At 37.9% G+C, this 18,023-nt stretch overlaps 1 protein-coding gene across 1 annotated transcript; it reads right to left on the reverse strand.

Moving 5' to 3' along the window:
- Window positions 1-12,908: 12,908 nt before the first annotated feature.
- Window positions 12,909-16,952, reverse strand: LOC122147169 (inactive phospholipase D5-like). The gene is made up of 4 exons (XM_042768374.1): window positions 16,865-16,952; window positions 16,635-16,743; window positions 13,382-13,509; window positions 12,909-13,156 (listed from the first exon to the last, which is right to left on the reverse strand). Exons 2-4 carry the CDS (start codon window positions 16,717-16,719, stop codon window positions 12,950-12,952), a joined length of 420 nt encoding a protein of 139 aa, XP_042624308.1. The 5' UTR covers window positions 16,720-16,743; window positions 16,865-16,952; the 3' UTR covers window positions 12,909-12,949.
- Window positions 16,953-18,023: the final 1,071 nt, after the last annotated feature.

Below are 18,023 nucleotides of genomic sequence, written 5' to 3' on the forward strand. Positions count from 1 at the left end.
GAGATGTGTTAATGTTTGCCATCGTTTTGAAAGACGTTTCCGTATGATTAACTGAGCATGAATAACGGGAGACATGACTGGTACAACACTTGTTTTCAGCACTTCAGTTTGATATCCTCCCAACTGTCAACATTACTAGCCATACAACGTTTTCAATTTGCTCAAAACGCCCAGCATATTGGTTTACAACCCCAATACAGTCTGAAGTTTAGAGGAATATAAACTGGGTAGTGTTAATTTTCTTTAAGATTGAGTTGAGAGGAATGATGTAAAGGAGCGAAACAAACAAACAAGAGGCGCTCCATTACAGTGATCCCATGGTATTTTGTTTTATTTGATGTGTTTATGTGAATTGGCTAGGTTATTTGTTACTCTGGTACTGCCTCATGAATCTGTGAATGGCAGAGCTGCTGGGACGATGAACATTGTATGAACCGGTATCGTATGATCATTGATGGTTTGGTTCCACTTTAAGGTACTTAACAGACCCTTTTGAAGGGCTTTGACATTTGCATATACAGTTCAAACCATGACCCGCTACCGGCGAAAGTTATATGGGTGGCTAAAGTTAAATGGTTGTTATACCCCTATCAAGAAAGGCTAGACCGAATCATCTCTCTCTGGTCCTCCCCAGCGTACTTGCAAAAACCCCATCAAAGAGGAGAAGGATTACCCCTGTTGCCAGCCAACCAATGGCCTGACCTAGACCCGTGATCCGTCTCCCCACAATTTCAAAACACAATCTCTCTCGCTCTCTCTCACACACACCCCCACACACCACACACACACACACACCACAGACACTCACACACCACGCTCACTACACACGACCGACATTTTCCGTTATGTTAGACTAATAATCAATATTTTCGAAGGTATCTGGTATATGCATGTGTTGGTCTGTATGTTTCCCTATTAAATTAGTCTAGGTTACCACTGTTTATCTTGTATTAGTTTAAGCTCTAAAAATCTAATATCAGGTGTATGAATGTATCTCTGGTTTAATATCTTCTAGAATGTTTCGTTTCTTGGTAAGAAAAAGATCGCTCTTACTTCCTCAACCATGATTCAAATCCAGATGTACTCTATGTGATTTGTGAAATGCATCATACTATTTGTCCCATATTTTGGGTAAAACTACCCAATTCCTTCGGACATCATAAAGCATATGCATGGGGGTGTCACTGGGACAAAGAACACTTTCCTGCTAAACTATAACCCTTGTTACTGGTCATCTAACCAAAATGGGTGTTCCGGGAAACCAGATAAAACCTCTTCCCACACCCAAAAAGTGGCTTCTCTCACTTGCGGTTCCTGGAGACACCCATCACCTTGGAAACCCCGTGACTCCCCTTCCGGGTGAGTCCGATCTTCTGGCAGGTTTCAGCTTAACTTTGTGTGATTCACTTCTGAGCAGTCCAACCCATGGATGAAATGGCCAAAGCTTTTACTCTCTAACATCCATTCAGCAGAGAATCAACGCGCATTTTATACATGCCTGGGACACTTTACTCAGCAACTACAGAACCACTGCAAAATATACTGTTGTTTAACTATTTAGATGCAACTTCTAGGGGCTTTGACCCCTTTTAATTAAGGTTATGTGATCCTATTGCATGGTTCTAATTGTGATTATTGATGCTAAATACTACTAATTACGCTCTAACTCTTTTGCGCACGAAGCGCTACCTCTCTCTAACGTGCGCTCTCCTCTCCTCCTCTCTCTCTACAGTGAGCTCTCTCTCTCTCCCCTTCTCTCATCTTCTCTATCCTGCCTTCCTTGCGTTGGCATCAAGGTTTAATGGGTGTATGTTTGTGTCCTAGTCCAATGTTCATGTTTCCCCTGTAGTGTAGTTTAATAAACACCAATGGTATTGCACACTTGGTTTTCTCGTGTTTGCTGCTCACGAGGAACGAGGTCACTTTCATGTTCCGTTTTGTGTTACATGCTCTTGGGAATGAGATGCGTAAAGATTATTTGTCGTGTGGGCGAAAATTAATTTTACTCAGGGTCAATAACTTTACACTGTCCGTCCTGCGGACGAACAATCATTTTATTTGTACTATTAATAATCTAATGGTACATGTCATTCCTAAGGATGGAATAGGATAAAAAATACTCATTATGATTAATTATGTTCATCTCACTTTGAGCTAATTTGCTACAAACTCCTTGTGATCTAACTCAAAAATGTTTCTTTAGGAGTATAATTAGTTGAAAGCAGAACACTCAGGTGCTCTCAGGGTCTGTGGACCATGGTGATGTCAGAGACTGAAGCTGGGCTTGAGGAAAAGCTGAGATTTAGGCTGCTTTGGTGCAGCTGGAGAGCAATTGAGCTGCTACTGATTTTGTGCAGGTGAAGGCCAGTTGAGCTTTTTCATGTTCCTTTTGGGTGCAGGTTTTGATCATAGAAGCCGATGTAAATCTACAGAGGCATTATAAAATTTGTTGTTGACCATCTTGCAAGAACTGCCCTCCAGATTTAAGTTCCTTGAAGCTATAATTGGTGATTGATTTTCTTAAGGGTCCTATTATGCCCTTTTTTTCAAGGTGTATCAGTGTCAAAATGTTCCCATCTTTCTGCTCAAAATACCTCATGGATTATGCATTATTCAAAGCTTGTAAATGCTCTTTCTTTGGTGGAAGCAAAGTCACAGTTTTTTTTGTTGTCCCTTTAAATACAAATGAGCAGCAGCTCCCTGCCCACCACTGTATCTATTTTTACAACCCGCCCCACATGCGCAAACATTAATTAGACATACTAGGTGCTGTTGCCCTCCTGATGAAACTTTTTCTGAAACTGGTCCTAAACATTAGTTTTAGCTGCCTGACCCTTTTTTCTTTTAATGATGAAAATTCCCGACCTCAATTTCTCCCATTTTGGGGTTCCAACTTCACTTTTATTTCTCCATTTTTGTTGTCGTGGCTAGGGGCGGGAGCTGCTTGCGCTTTTGTGACGTGTCACGAGACCCAAAGGTTGGGAATCACGCAAGTTACTTGCACGTAGGCTTCGTATTGTAACCTTTACATAAACCTAATAAAAATGAAAATAGATATTCCAATATTGTTCTTACATACCCTTTAGGTGCTACTTGGGCGAGTGAGGTGACCGTGATGTGATTCGGGAACCGGGCCCTGCAGGTTCCTGAATCCCATAATATTTAATATAGTTAAAGGAATTGCACGCAACATACATGGATTTTTTTTATTTTGTTTTTCATGACAAGCACATAAAGTGAATACAATTTCTTTACGCGCCCCAACCCAACTGATACATGGATTTTTTTTATTTTGTTTTTCATGACAAGCACATAAAGTGAATACAATTTCTTTACGCAACAACAACAAAAAATCTGCATCCGCTTTAAAGCCTTGTCCCTTTAAACTTCTGGTTTTTTGGTGCACACCACAGACTGTAAAAAGATGTACAGTGTCTCTACTTCCTTCCACTGTAAGAGGCGAAGCCAAATATCCTAGGGGTGCCGCTATCCTCTGGAGGCCAAGTCTGCACGTAGTGATTGGGGTGAACTGCAGTCCTCCCAAACTTCCACAGACCCAATCGCAAACTCACAATCTTGATGCCAAACCCCATTTTTATTATTCAAATAACTAACTAAAAAAAAAAAGTTTAACATACAATGTCATAACTACCTAAAATTTGAAAACCATCTTTGGGAAAATATATATATATATTGAGTTTATTAAGTTGATTTATTAGTTATGTAATTATAGTCAGAAGCATGTGGACCCTTTGAAAAAAAGCAAGGTCAACAACAGGGAATGGTCAATCAAAGGTGGCAGGGAAAGTTAGAGGCAAGACCAGACAAAACTATACCGGGCAGGAGTCAGGGCAACCAGCAAACCCAAACAGAGTTCCAGAAGGAAGATCACAAGGTGCGGCGAAGAATCAAGAAGTCAAACTGTCCAGGGTCATAAAACGAATAACTCAGAATGGCAGCGAAATGCCAGAATGTCAGCCAGGAAAAACAAGACTTCACAGTGAGTGTGAGTGTGAACGCTGGGTTTTTAAAAGGCCAGTAACAACACCTGTGCAGGTAAACAGTCCAGTATGGTTTTTGGGAAAGGAGTCCGGGATGAAATTTAATACTCAGGTGAGGGTGCCCTCCTGTGGCCATCGGAGAGCCACAGAGGTAGATTTAGGGATCACCATTTGTTTACATAAAAAGCAGGTTATGACCATACTGCAGCCAGACCCCAGCACGAAGCCGTTTCAGATTTTACCCAGGCAAGTTCTCATTTAGTTTGAGCAACTCTGAGTTTCGGCTAAAGAGGGTGGGTTGGTTTTAAGTGGTTGGTCTCATGGTACTTACGGGTTAGAGAACGTAAACTAAAGCTGGAAAAAAAAAACAGCTGTGAGCAAAGTGACATATAATCTTGAATAGCCACTCCCTGTCTCCAATTAAACTCCAATTAAATTTTACAGTCAAAAAATTTTAGGAACAAAATTGTCCGTCTTTTGCTGCAAATTATTTCATTAAATCAAATCAAATAAGTATTTTATGAACTGGCAATTAATATTAAATTTTGGCTTTTTAAAACAAATTAAAAATATTACATATCAATAAATAAATTTAATATAAAAAATTTTTAAAATTTACTAAAGTGTTTTTTTTCCCGGGGCTTTTCAGAAAATTTGGGAACGGTCCCAAAAACTATAGAAATTCGCTGATTCTTTGGCATATCATTTTTTCCTCCTGTTTTTTTTCCCCTTTTCTACTGTTGCTGTTTTTTTTGGGGAAGTTTTTTATTCCTGCCTTAAAAATTTCTTTTAAAAATTCTTATTTTTTAAAAGACACCCTCTTAATCTTCATTGAAAATTAAAATTGCCCTACTCTAAAGAAGTGAAATATATTTTAATAATATATAATATATATATATATATAATATATATATATATTATATTTTAAAAAACTGTTATTTTGAAATTTTTTATTGCTTTTAAACTGCTATTCCATTTTTTTACCACCAAAACCAAAAAAAAGACTTCTAACCCTAGATCAAAAATTTCAACGGGGAAGGGAACCTGACACTCGGCATGTTTCTGGGTGTTTTCTGTATGGGCCCACCCCTTTCAATGCAGCCCCCCAGAGTTCATCACAAACAGGGATCAAACTCTGAGTCAGGAAATTTTTTTATATCAACTTTGTGGCCCACGGGAACTGGTTTTAACTGGGTTTTGGTTTTTTTTTTGTTTTTTTTTTTTCCAACCTCAAAACCCTACTCTAAAAACCCAGAGATTTTTTCGTAGGGAATTATTTTTGTGCCAAAAAAATTTAATGTACTGTACATTTACTCTATGTGGGGGGAAAAATTAATAATCAAAGCAAATAATCAAGGAGATGGTAACGTATGTAAAAAACCCGGGTCCGGGGTGAGGATTGGCAAATAAGACATCTTACCTGGGAAATCTGATAAGTTTTCACTTCAGGTCAAAAACTGTCAATAAAAAAACTCAGCACCCAATGAAAACACATTTTCTAGCCCCCGCCCCATGAAAATTTTTTCCAGAATGGAAAAAAAACTTTAGAAGCATAAACGAAATTTCAGAATGTAAATGAAAACTCGGGAAGCACATTTGTAAGTACATTCCATGAAAAAAAGGGGAAAAAAACATTTTAGCAAAACATGTAATGTTTTAAAATGAAATAAAAAATTTTTTTCCTACATTTTTTTTTCTGTTTTTAAAGACCCCCTTTTTTTCAGTTTTTTTAAATTTTTGTTTTTAAAAAAATTTTTCATTTAAAAATAATTCCCCTAGTTCACTAGCTTCATGCAACAGGCCAAAGGGGGGAATCAAAAAAGTTTTGGGTTTATTTTTTAGGAAAAAGGAAAAAAAAAAACACACACACCCCACAGAGGAGAGAAAGTCTTATTCCCGAAAAACCATTGAAACAAAAAAAAGGAAACAATAAGCTTCCCAAAATAAAAATCAAGGACAGCAATGAAATGGCCGTAAAAGGCCCTAAATTTAAAACTAATGTTTTATTTAAAGGGATTAAATTTTTTAAATAAAATACTGTAAATTTTTTTTTATGTAAGCTAATCTGGGGGGAAGGCAAATTTTAATTTTAAAAATTGTTTTTAAAGGTTTTTAAAACAAAATGGACCAAGCTTTATGAAAATTTTTTAGAAAGATTTTTTTAAAAACCTCCCTTTTTAAAAAAAAATTTTTATAAAAGAAAAAAAATTTTAAAACAGGTTTGATCTGCATAATATTAATTATCCTAATGTTTTTGTTAAAAAAACTGGGAAACACATTTTAGAATTTATTAAAACAAAAATGATAGTGCCCCTAAAAAAAATTTTTCCCCCTAATAGTTTAAAAAATAAAAACCCTTTTTCAGAATGAAAAACTCAGCGTAACACTTAAAACAGAGACAAAAAAATTTTAAAACCCAAATCATAAACCTCTCCATGTGCTATTTAAGATTTTTTTTTTCTTTTTGTGTGTGTGGGCCCGCCCCAGATGTTTATCTCAAAACACTCCCTTTAGGGACTTATAAACAATTTTGTCAAAACCCTTCCTTTTTTTTGCCCACCATACATTTCTTTTTATGGGAGTGCAGAGAGGGGTGCCTAAATACGTCTATCAAAACCAAAACCCTGTTTTTTCCCGGCTTTCCCAGAATAAATAAAGGGCGCAAATGAAAGGATAAAAATGTACCCCTTGGATTGCATCATGAAAAAGCATCTTTTAAAACCGGTTAAACCGGGGCAAACAATATGCAAAATAGTTATTTCCTTACAAAATGGTTTTTTTATAGAAAACCTTCTCGTTGTATAAATATGTACAATTAAAGGAAAAACAACCCAAAAAATTGATTATTAAAATTTTAAAGGGGGTTTTTATGTCATTTTCCCGACAGCATGGGGTTTCGGAGGCTGCCCTTTGCTTGTTCTTTCTGGGATGCTGGGGTTTGGTTTGGCTGTAAGTTTTCTGTATTTTAATCCAGTCCGCTCAAAACCCTTTTTTATCCGTTCAACTACAGCGAGTTTTTTTTGCTCCCCCTGCTGATGTCCCCTCCCCAAAACCGGGGTTTTAAAAGACAAACTCGTCGCCCACCCAGTTTTAAATTCCCTGAGAGCCAGAAACATGGTTTTAGGAGAAATTATTCAAACATGTTTTATTTCATTTATCAATTAAAATCTCAATTAATTTATTACTTATGACATCAACAGCTTAAGTAAGGCAGAGGGATGTTCTTACCTAGATACACAGATGTGTCTGTCACCATGTATCTGTTGTGATTGATTCCGTGAGATGTCATTGCTCTACATCGAGAATGAGAACTTCTACTACAAAAGAAGAAGAACAGAGTACATGTTGTCAGTTTTAGTATGCACTCAAAATGAGTGACAGAAAAAACAGCCACATTGGCCATCTATAGCAAATGAAATAAAATTTGATAATTCAGAATGATCCATGTTTTAGATTACTTGATGTATCTGGCCATGAACACAAATGAAAAACGGACAGTAGCGAATCATACTGCTGGTTCAAATAAACCTCCTTTGACTTGCAGCACTTATCTGCCGTCTTAAGAATTGCGCTGTAAGCAGTGATCCAGATCCCTCTCCAATCATCCCAGTGACTTAATCTGATTCTAAAAAGATTTATTCCGAATTCATTCAGTGATTCGACTCTTTCTGGAGGTCAGTGGTCGTTATCTCTGATCGCAGGGATCCTCGTACATAGCTGCTCATTTAGCTGATGCTATCTGTGTCCTGAGTGCACATTGACGGTATCACATATTCATATCACAATGAATCACGGAAGCTACACACTTAAATAGAAAACCAAGCTTCAGTGCTGCCCTTTAAATAACAAGTTTAATACCATCAGCATTAAAAGCCAATAATAATAAAATCATTTAAGTGTTTTATTCTTTCAATTGAAATAAAGTGAGTGTGTGTTCCCCCTTCTTAAAGAATGGGATCAACAGTGCTTGAATGTATTTAACGGATTAGTGCATCGAGGTCCTTTCAACACTGCCTCAACTAACAACATTAATATTTATTTGATTATCACTCTTGTGTTATTTAACCATGCTTAATTATTCTTTGTAAGGCTTTGTTCTTCCAAACACATTAAATGCACAGATCCATGCGATATTTCTTATATTGCGTGTCAAACTGCCGGGATTACGTAATTTAAGGGGTCATACTGTGCGATTTAAATGTTTTCTTTTCTCCATTGGAGTGTGGTGCAAGCTCTTGCGGCATAAAGAAGATCATGTAAAAGTTTTGCAAAGGGACTAAAGTCTCAAATCCAAAGAGAGATATCTTTATAAAAGTAAAAGAGTCAACCACACCTCCTAAAAAGGCTCTTTTTTTTTTTTGCACGCGACACGCCGCACTTACATCACTATTTGAGGGAGATGTGCATAAACGCGCCCAATGTTCACTGCAAAGCAAGACAGAATGTACTTTTATTCTTAGCCGCTGCTGGAGCCATGTCGTGGAGACACTGTGTTTTCGTTGTGAAAGCGAAAACTACTGTTTGCCTTCCAAAAGAGGAACACAACTAGAAATCATGGTTAAGTTTTGATAGTTTAACACGGGTTCAGAACAGTTCAACCCAAATATCAGATGTGGTGCAGGACGCATTTTTATGAAGGATGAGGACTGTTTCCTGAAACCAGTAGCGCTGCACAATGCGTCTGTGGGCACCAAGTGACTGTTTCTATAAAGTTGGGCAGTTCAAATCTTTGCGAGGACATCTGGTGCTTCTGACTAGTGTTGCTTTCGTCAACAAAAATTTAGATAAATTCCGTCGTCAGACGAACCTTATCATGTGACGAAAATGAGACGAGACGCAACGGTAAATGCTGGTCATGTGAACGATGACTTCAATGAAATGTAGTAATGCAATATCCCGGCTGACAAAAAAAACTAGGGACTTAAATGTGGTTTACAAAATAAAAACTATTATTAAAATGTCTCCGGATCGCGCTCTCGTCTGTAGGTATTCATGTTCTCGTTTGACCAACAAAACCGAGTACTTAAAACGAAATGTTTTAACGTTATGTTGTCTCGTTTAGTCAGTTATTATTATTACTTTTGGTAGCAGATAGTTTCTGATTCCTGTCTCACTGCGCAGGTTAGTAGCCTGGTTCACGTCGAAACCCCGACGTCACTTCAGAGTCTGGTCCTCAAAGTCCCCACAACAATCGCGGCATTATTTAGAAGATGACAACACAACAAAGTTAACGGCCTAGGATTTATAACTTTCGACCTGAGCTATGCTGACTGCCGAGCGCACCTTCCCAAATGTGACGAGGCTTTTAACTTGTCACGTTCCGCTGTTGTATATGTCCTTTGAAATGAACACCAGGGTAGCGAACAGAGAAACGTGGCACATCCTCCTGTCTACGTCTGACTTGTTTATATTTTTTTTCGTGCGCGGGCTCTCGCATAAACCTGTCGTCGCTGCTGTAACACTTCACCTGTTGCAGAAGGTCATTTGCCAGTACAAAGTCTTGTGATGGATGAGTTGATTGAATTAATAATTTCTTTAATGTACAAACTTAAAACAATCTTAAACTATTGGCTGCTATTACGCATCACAACACAAGACAACTTTAAGCAAATAGTGATTGAATTAATATCTAATATGAATTCTAGTTCTTATTTTATAGCAATAAGGAAATAAACATACTTCAACATAAGGAAGGCCTTGGACAAACTATGCAACTTTTTTTTTCACCAAAAAACAGCGTTTTCCCTTTAAAAAGCACCTGATGGAGTTTGAACTTCACATTTAAACTAGCTTCCTGTTTACACAAACGCCGACACAGACATGCATGTTAGGGCTAAGAATCGCGCCCTGAACTCTCATGCATGTTCGGATGCAGAGTTACATGCGGAACGTTACAAAAAAAATGCTGTGCACATTCGCGCCTACGGGAATAGTTCAAGCACACTCAAAGCGAACCAGTATTCTCCAGTCACGTCATAGTCAGCTCATAATTTTCGTATGACCGCTCCCATATTTTCCACCCTCAGCCCAAGCGAAATTGCCTCTTTTCTTCTACGGTTGGCTGGCTTATCGTTATAAATCCACTCTCACTGATCACAAGTGTAGAAGAGGGTAGAGCGGAATTCTTCGGCGCGAGCTCGTCCCGTTCCCAGCCGGGGTTTCTATTTGGGAGAAAAGATTTCAGCTCTATAGTTTATTTATTATTATCTTATTAGTATTATTTATCTCCACTGTCGTTTGTGTTTTTTTTTTTTTGTCGTTTGTAGATTGATGCCTGTGTGGGTACTTCTAAACATGTTTGGTTGGTAAAATAAATGTTGTAACTCAAATTCAGAGAAGTCTTCCGTGTGTCTTGGAATGGATGTTAATTCTCGTGGAGGTGTCTATAAGGTAACAATAATATAATCAGATAATCTGGGCTGGTGTTTGAAATGGGTTTGGCTAATAGCAAATTTTTGGTTTGTCTATACCTTCTCCTTACTTGTACTATATGACTGTGGTAAACCGGATAAAGAGACCAAAAATAACCATTTTTTCATTGACTAAAACTAGACTAAAAATGTCATCAGTTTCCGTCGACTACTAAATACTAGACTAGACTAAAAAAGAGAGTATGACACATGACTAAAACTAAGATAAAAACTAAAATTGACAGCTTCATACAAAGACTAGACTGACTAAATTTAAAACAGGGCCGCCAAAAACAACACTACTTTCTGACTGTCTGACTTCACAGCCTGTCAGTAGGGGGGGGCATTTTCTATTTGATTTCTAGAATGGTTGCAATCATGAGTCAAGGTGAGTTTTGAGCAGTGTAGAGGTAGGCTTGTTGTTTCTCAGATCACAAATGCCGACATGGTTTTAGAGTTACGGCGGCGTGGATACGCAACGCAATTGCGTAAAAAGACAGTATAAGTCATTATAATCAGTAATTATGTCCCCCCACTTGTCATGCTGGGAGATGGCATCACAGTATGTTAAGGGGCGTAACATTTCCTTGAGTTTTGAGGTTTTTTTCAGCCAATCACAACGCACTGGATAGGCTGGCCAATCAGAGCACACCTGGCTTTTCATAAACGATCAGTTTTGTAAAAAAATCTACGAGTTTCCAGAAATGAGCGGGGCATAGGAGAGAAACAATAATGTGGAAAATGTGTTTTTTTGAACCTTTTTTGAACCTTTTGAGCCACCATAAACACATTGCATTACACCAACAAACACAAAATAATGTTCTTTTAGCAACGTCATGTGACCCCTTGAGTATAGTTGATAATAAAGTAACAGATTTACATGTTCTCAGGTTCGGTGGTGTTGGTTAATGACCCCTTACATGACTGCAGGTAAACAGATAAAACCTGCATATTTTTAATAAGTGTTTTACTTGACTGTTGTTATTTTAAAATTACTTTTAATTTTGAAACTTTTTTAAACGATTTAATTAATAATTTGCTTTTCAGTAAACTCACAAACCCCCTGCAGTTTCTTCTTGAACCAGGATTTGGAGACCTTGAGTGATGTAATGGTTTAATGCATCCTTCATGCTTTTTAACAGCAAGAAATGAAATGTATGTTTCTTTCTCTTTGTATTTTTTATATTACAGTGGTACAAGATTTAAATCAATGTGATAAATATTGTAAGGTCAAAAGTAGTCAGATTATATGGCCTGCAATGTTAATGTAATGGACAATGTTACTAACTAAGTATACACAGTATGTTGCTCTATGCACACCTGGTGGATATTGTGTGAAGCACATCAACGTGTTTACATTTTAAAAAGCATACCGCTTATCCACCAGGATGCACAAGTAGGAAGTTTAAAACAATGACCGCAAGTGAATAATAGTGCAGAACCTCATTCCATATTTTAACATGTGAATCTTTGGTAATCGTTGATAAATGCACACTCACCACCTCCACTGAGCAGCTGACTGACTCTATGCATAGTGCTTTCAGAGACCACAGGAAGTAGTTCAGCGTCAGTGGGTCAGTCTTCTCCCAACAGCTTATTAACAGCCGTACTTTGATGTTTTCTTTTTCAGAATCAAGGCTTCTCGGAGCATGTTGTCGATGCGTGACCAGTACCTGTTAAAAGTACACAGAAGAAGGCATCAGAAATGGAGATAGAAAACTGAAAACGTAGAAATCAAGTAAGTAGGATAGTGACTGGTCATTGGTTGAGACTGTGTGTCTTTCATGATGTTATCAGTCAGTTACTGAGAGTGATATTGACATGCGGCATTTACTGGTCATGATTTATGACTCTGGATTTGAAAATAATTGTGTCCCGTCGGCACTGATAGGACTCACTTGGGTGGCATTGGCTGCGGGGTTGAGCATTGGTAAATAGTGCTGGTTATGGAGATGTAGATAAATGTCCTTAGCCTCTTGAATGAACTCTTTTAATGGCCTCGAGGTCTTTTGTCCGTTTTTTTTTGGGCAGAAACATCTGGAGAACTCTAGCACTAAAAAATGATAACATAAACAGTATCCTGTGCACCCAATGTAATCAGCTTTATCAGTCCCATGAAATAATATTTGCAGTTTATTTGGATAGAGTGAGGTCAGAAAAATCTCTAAAATCCACATGAAGACTATGATCAACATCAAGGTTATTAAACCCACCACCAAACATGCATTACATGAGACTTTATGCGAACACTGCCACTTCATTCCCTGTGTGTCCAGCACATGACCATGAGAGCAATGAATACATCTGTTCATCTGTAATAGAAAATCTCTCGTCTATAAACAGTGCTAAAAATGAACATCATTAATCATGCATGTCTAAGCCTGTCTCTCTCTGCTCTAATGTAGTTTGCCTATAGTAATAAACATGTTAAACATCATTAGAGTGAGATAAATCAAATAAAGGATCATCGTTCTGTACACCAGGACTTTTTTCTGCTTCCACTAATTCAGTTACATGAAAAAGCAAAACATCTCTAACTCAACTCACAGAAATGTATGCTTTTGCTTCAGTGCCATTCAGATGAAGTTGAAGGTTCTTGTCTCTGTTATATAGAGCGTTCAGTTTCTTGGACCAAATTGATGGCAAAAACTCTTTATACTGCAGTTGTCGGTAGAGGTTGAATATCCTGTGCAGGTCCAACACCAGACATGTGCAGTTATAAATAATGATGCCAAACTCCTTCATCTGTGAAAATAACACATCACCAAACCAATGAATTAGTACTAATCATAATGAAGACCATGTCATATCACTCACCTGCAACATACAGATTAATAATCATATGAACTAAATGGAATTAGGTAAGCAACATGTAATGGAGTGAGCTAAACTTACAAGTTAGCATATTAACTTACTTTTAAAAAGAAGCATATTTATAAACTTGCATTTAAGAGTAGAGTTGTTCTTTACCGTTGACAGTGACCTCCAATCCATGCCAGCACTTCCTATGTACATGTGTTTCCTGTCCACCACCCAGAAGGAGGAGTTGATGTGACCTTTAGTGAGGGCTGTCATGTTCAGGTAATGCACCTCCGCACCTGGATGGTGACGGAGATGATTATGAATCACCGATAAATAAGCAGTTTTTTCAAATCATTTTAGACTACTGTTAATCCGCAGCGTTAGTGTTACTGAGTTTAAAATTAAGACAGTTCACATATGTAAGCAGCATCATACGCTGTTGTTGTACTTAAATATGTGGAATTATTAGGAGATGTTTGAGGTAGTGACAGGTTAAAGAGTGTTCAACCATTATGCACATCTTCAAAGTGCCATACTCTCTTTGAGTTTTGCTTTTAAATAACTCAGTGATTATATTGGCTTTATCTATTACTCCGATATGTTTACTTTATGAATCAATTTTTAATTAACTTTTTAATATTAAACAATCACAAAATAGGGCTTAGGTGATGCATAGCTTACAGTTAATGGTAAAACTGATTGTTATTGTTATTGGGTAGCTTTTAAATCCTGTAGCTGAAGTTGTTACACTTAGAATGATTATTTCTCACTGTTTCAGAGAGAAAGCATGCACACCACCTTAAAAAATATGGAGATCTGACATCAACAAAGAGAAAAAGGACTTCTGAGACTCCATCCACCAGCAAACAGACCACATTAGTGAACAACTGGACTGTGTCTCAGAGGGTCATTGATAAAGCTGTTGTAAAGTATGTGGTCCAAGGGCTCCAGCCAGCCTTTCTGCGTTGTTGAACAAGAACCTTTTAAAGATTTTGGTTAAGAAACTACAGCCTAATGCAATAATGTCACAGCTGACCCTGTACTCTATGATTGATGATGCCTCCAAAGCATTGAAGAAGGCCCGTGACCGAGGCCATGAGGGCAGTTGACCATATCACCACCACCACTGACTGTTTAGTCTACTAGAAGGAGGAGCTTCATAGGCGTTACTGCATACTGGCTGGACCCCCACAGTCTCACCAGATGCTCAGCAGCCCTAGCCTGTAAACGGGTTGAGAGGTCCGCATACATTCGATGTGTTAGCAAGTGCCCTGAATGATATACAGTCAGAGTTTGAAATTCGGGGAAGATCCTGAAATCGACTACAGATAACGGTTCTAATTTCATAAAAGCTTTCCAGGTTTTTGGTGAAGATGAGAACAACAATGTGGTCAAAAGTGATGAAGCATCTCAGCCAGAAGAGGGGGCTGAAGAAGTTGAGTTTGTTGATGTGTCAGCAATTCTGAGTTAAGATGAGTTTCAACTTCCAAAGCACCATCGCTGTGCTTGTCACCTACTCAACCTTATAGCTACAGCTGATGCCATGAAAGCAACATTACATTTACATTCACATTTACATTTAGTCATTTAGCAGACGCTTTTATCCAAAGCGACTTACAAATGAGGACAATGGAAGCAATCAAAAACAACAAAAGAGCAATGATATATAAGTGCTATAAAAACATATAGCAACATATACATATAGCAACATCCAATGAGGCATACAAGAAAGTGTACCGCTCAACATTCGGAAAATGTAACACCCTTCGGAATAAATGTGGAAGATCCACCACTTGCAGCCGACACTGTTGAAGATGTTTGCTCTCTCCAGCTGTTATGTCCAAATGCAACTAGGTGGAACTCTTTGTTCATGGCTGTTGAAATACTGCTGAGGATCATCACAGAAAAGGGTGAGGGGCCATCAGGGTCATTTACATTTATGCATTTAGCAGACGCTTTTATCCAAAGTGGCTTACAATGCATTCAGACTAACATTTTTTTTACCTAACATGTGTTTCTCTGGGAATTGAACCCACAACCTTTTGCGCTGCTAACGCTATGCTCTACCCACTGAGCCACAGGAACACTTCCTGGGTCATCTGCACAGACTTGAAGGTTCCAGTGTAAGTAATTGTGCATGTTTTTTGTTACCATAATTTTACAAAATGTCTTTAATGTTTCACAAATTTCCCAGTGTTTCTCCACCCTTTCTTGGCCATTAACTGTATCCCAAGTTGCACTTATCATTGGTTCATTTTAGCTTTTTTCACTAGATGAATTGTTATACGTTAATAAACAGTGTTGTTTTATTACAGGTTTAATCCAGATGAACTTGCATTCCTCACTGAATATGCTGTTGCTATGAACCCAGTCAACCAACATCTTGCAAGCAGAAGCAAAAGCCCAGATGGGATAGCTACTTCCAACAATCAACCTACTGACCATCAAGCTTGACCGAGCCAAGTTGTAATTGAAATACTGCAGGTGGATGCTTTACTGGTGGGAATGAAGAATCATTTTGGCCACATGTTAGGAGACCCAGAGTTAATCGCAGCCGCAATTCTTCTCCAAAATTTAAAACAATTTGGACAAAGGATGAAGCTGCAATCAGAATAAGTAAAAAAACAAAAACATGGAAACTTGGGTTGGGTTGACCCTAAAACTTAGGTACCTCATACTTATGTACAATAAGATATCAGATACTTTACAACTTTTACTCAAGTAATATTCTAAACGGTGACTTTTAACTTTTACCCAAAGTCATTTTCTGGTAAGGTATCTGTACTTTTACTTGAGTATACTGTAGCTTTCATGTACTTTATACACCAGACTTAAAGCGGACCTTGCCTTTGCTGTGGCAGCTCCTACATTATGGAATGATTTGCCTCTGCTCATTAGGCAGGCCTCTTCATTGTCTTTATTTAAATCGTCTCTTAAAACAAATCTTTTTTCCTTGGCCTTTGACACCTGATGTTGATATTTGGTTATTTATTTTATTTGATTTGGTTTGTTTATTTGTTTTAAGTGTGTTTTATTTATTTTTTTTGTTTTAATTTTCTGTACAGCACTTTGGTCCACTTCAGTGTTTTTAAAGTTTGTTTGATTGATTGATTGTTTGATTGATTGATTGATTGATTGATTGAACGAACGACGAACGAACGAACGAACGAACGAACTTTGATTCGAACTTGAATGAAAGATGTATGGGTGCATCCTGGTCTGTTATGGTTATTTATGGTTATTTATGTTATTTACTTCTCCCGAAAAATGATGTTGAACAAAATCAACTGTAATTGGTTGCCTCACATGTCTGTCAGGAGACATCATCAATATATCTATTTGTTAACGACACAAAGTGTGGTCCATAGTGTCCAAAATAGTTTTGTTGGACAGTGGATGCTAAATAATATTAGATTCTTACCATTCTGAGTGAGTGCCTTGAGCTCTGAGGAATTAGTTAGTTCACTGACCACCCTCAAACTGACTGACCGAGACTGCAGACGCATCAACAGATGGAGTAAGATCTGACCCTAAAATGACAAAAGAAAAAAAGTTACATTTCGATGTGGTCATACTGGGATGAATCCAGCTCTCTTTAAAGAAACTCGTCTAGACTTAATCAGCAGTTCTGTTGACACTCTGGTATGTTACCTGTTTGGCCTGGGGAGGTTTTGACTCATACTCGGTAGGGTTCAGTGCCCACCACGGTGACACAATATCAACAGATCGGTGTGCTTTATCCAAAGTGTCCACGGAGACCAGTGGCCAGTGAAACTGTGTCCTTATATGGAGTGGACAGATCTTCTGGAATATTCTCCACAAGCACAACACTGTAAACAAAAGACAATCCATATTCAGTGAAGGCAGGATTCACTGAGAGTGGATATTACAAGGGTAATAAGGCAGGATTCAGTGAGCCCCCCCCCCCCCCCCCCCCCCCCCCCCCCCAAAAAAAAAGCGAGATAATAATTTTCCCAGCTGTAGAGATTTGAAACAATAAATGTTGTTATTTGTCAGATGTTTTTGTTGTTTTATTTTGCATAGGATTATGTGGGTGTGTGGTATATTATCCACTTGTTAAGTTGCGACATGTTGACCAATAATACTGTTTCCAGATCCAAACCTCTACTCTGTTTCAAGTGAGAATCTCAACAGCCATTTATGAGCACTATTCATTTATAAACTCACAGCTTTTTACAAACTCACAGTGTACACTACAGTCTCTGGGCTTACGATGTCCTGGATGCCAGTATTTTAAAGATTCATAGAATATAAATCACTGTGTAGCCCATCAAGAGTTCGGTTAGGATGGTGAATACTAAAGCACACTGTGAGCATATATTAGCATTTTTAAATTGTTTGCCTTTGGGATCTGAAGGAGCATGTTGACCCAGAAACGGTGACGTGCAATGTTACAACTGGATGGGGATGTATAACTGATAAATGGCCACTATGTGTGCAAAAATTTTACTAGAAACTACATAAAGTTGTGTATGTATTTATCATCCTGACAGTGATTCAGCACAAGGCATCTTTATCTGGCTGTCACAAGACAAGACATGGAATACACTGATCAATAAGAGAAACAAAACACCTTGATGACAAGACACAGCAGGCCTACAAACACAACAGAGAACAGCATATGCTAATGGAGTAATAAATACAATAGGAGTGTGAACAATGATTCTGAATGCACACATACATACAGAAATGTATGTTGTAACAATATAAAAACTCCATAATCACAGGAAGAAGGAGGCTAGAACCGGCGGACACTCAAATAAAACTTTAATAACCAAATAAACATAAA

The sequence above is a fragment of the Cyprinus carpio genome, chromosome A13 (assembly GCF_018340385.1).
Source record: "Cyprinus carpio isolate SPL01 chromosome A13, ASM1834038v1, whole genome shotgun sequence".
Taxonomy (NCBI): Eukaryota; Metazoa; Chordata; class Actinopteri; order Cypriniformes; family Cyprinidae; genus Cyprinus; species Cyprinus carpio.

Excerpts from the sequence above, each read along its gene's own strand:
- LOC122147169 (XM_042768374.1), bottom strand. The coding sequence starts at position 16,719 with ATGCGTCTGCAGTCTCGGTCAGTCAGTTTGAGGGTGGTCAGTGAACTA. Across the intron at positions 13,510-16,634 it reads CAAGGCACTCACTCAGAATG|GTGCGGAGGTGCATTACCTG; the intron begins GTAAGAATCTAA and ends GTCACCATCCAG. Across the intron at positions 13,157-13,381 it reads ATTGGAGGTCACTGTCAACG|ATGAAGGAGTTTGGCATCAT; the intron begins GTAAAGAACAAC and ends TTATTTTCACAG.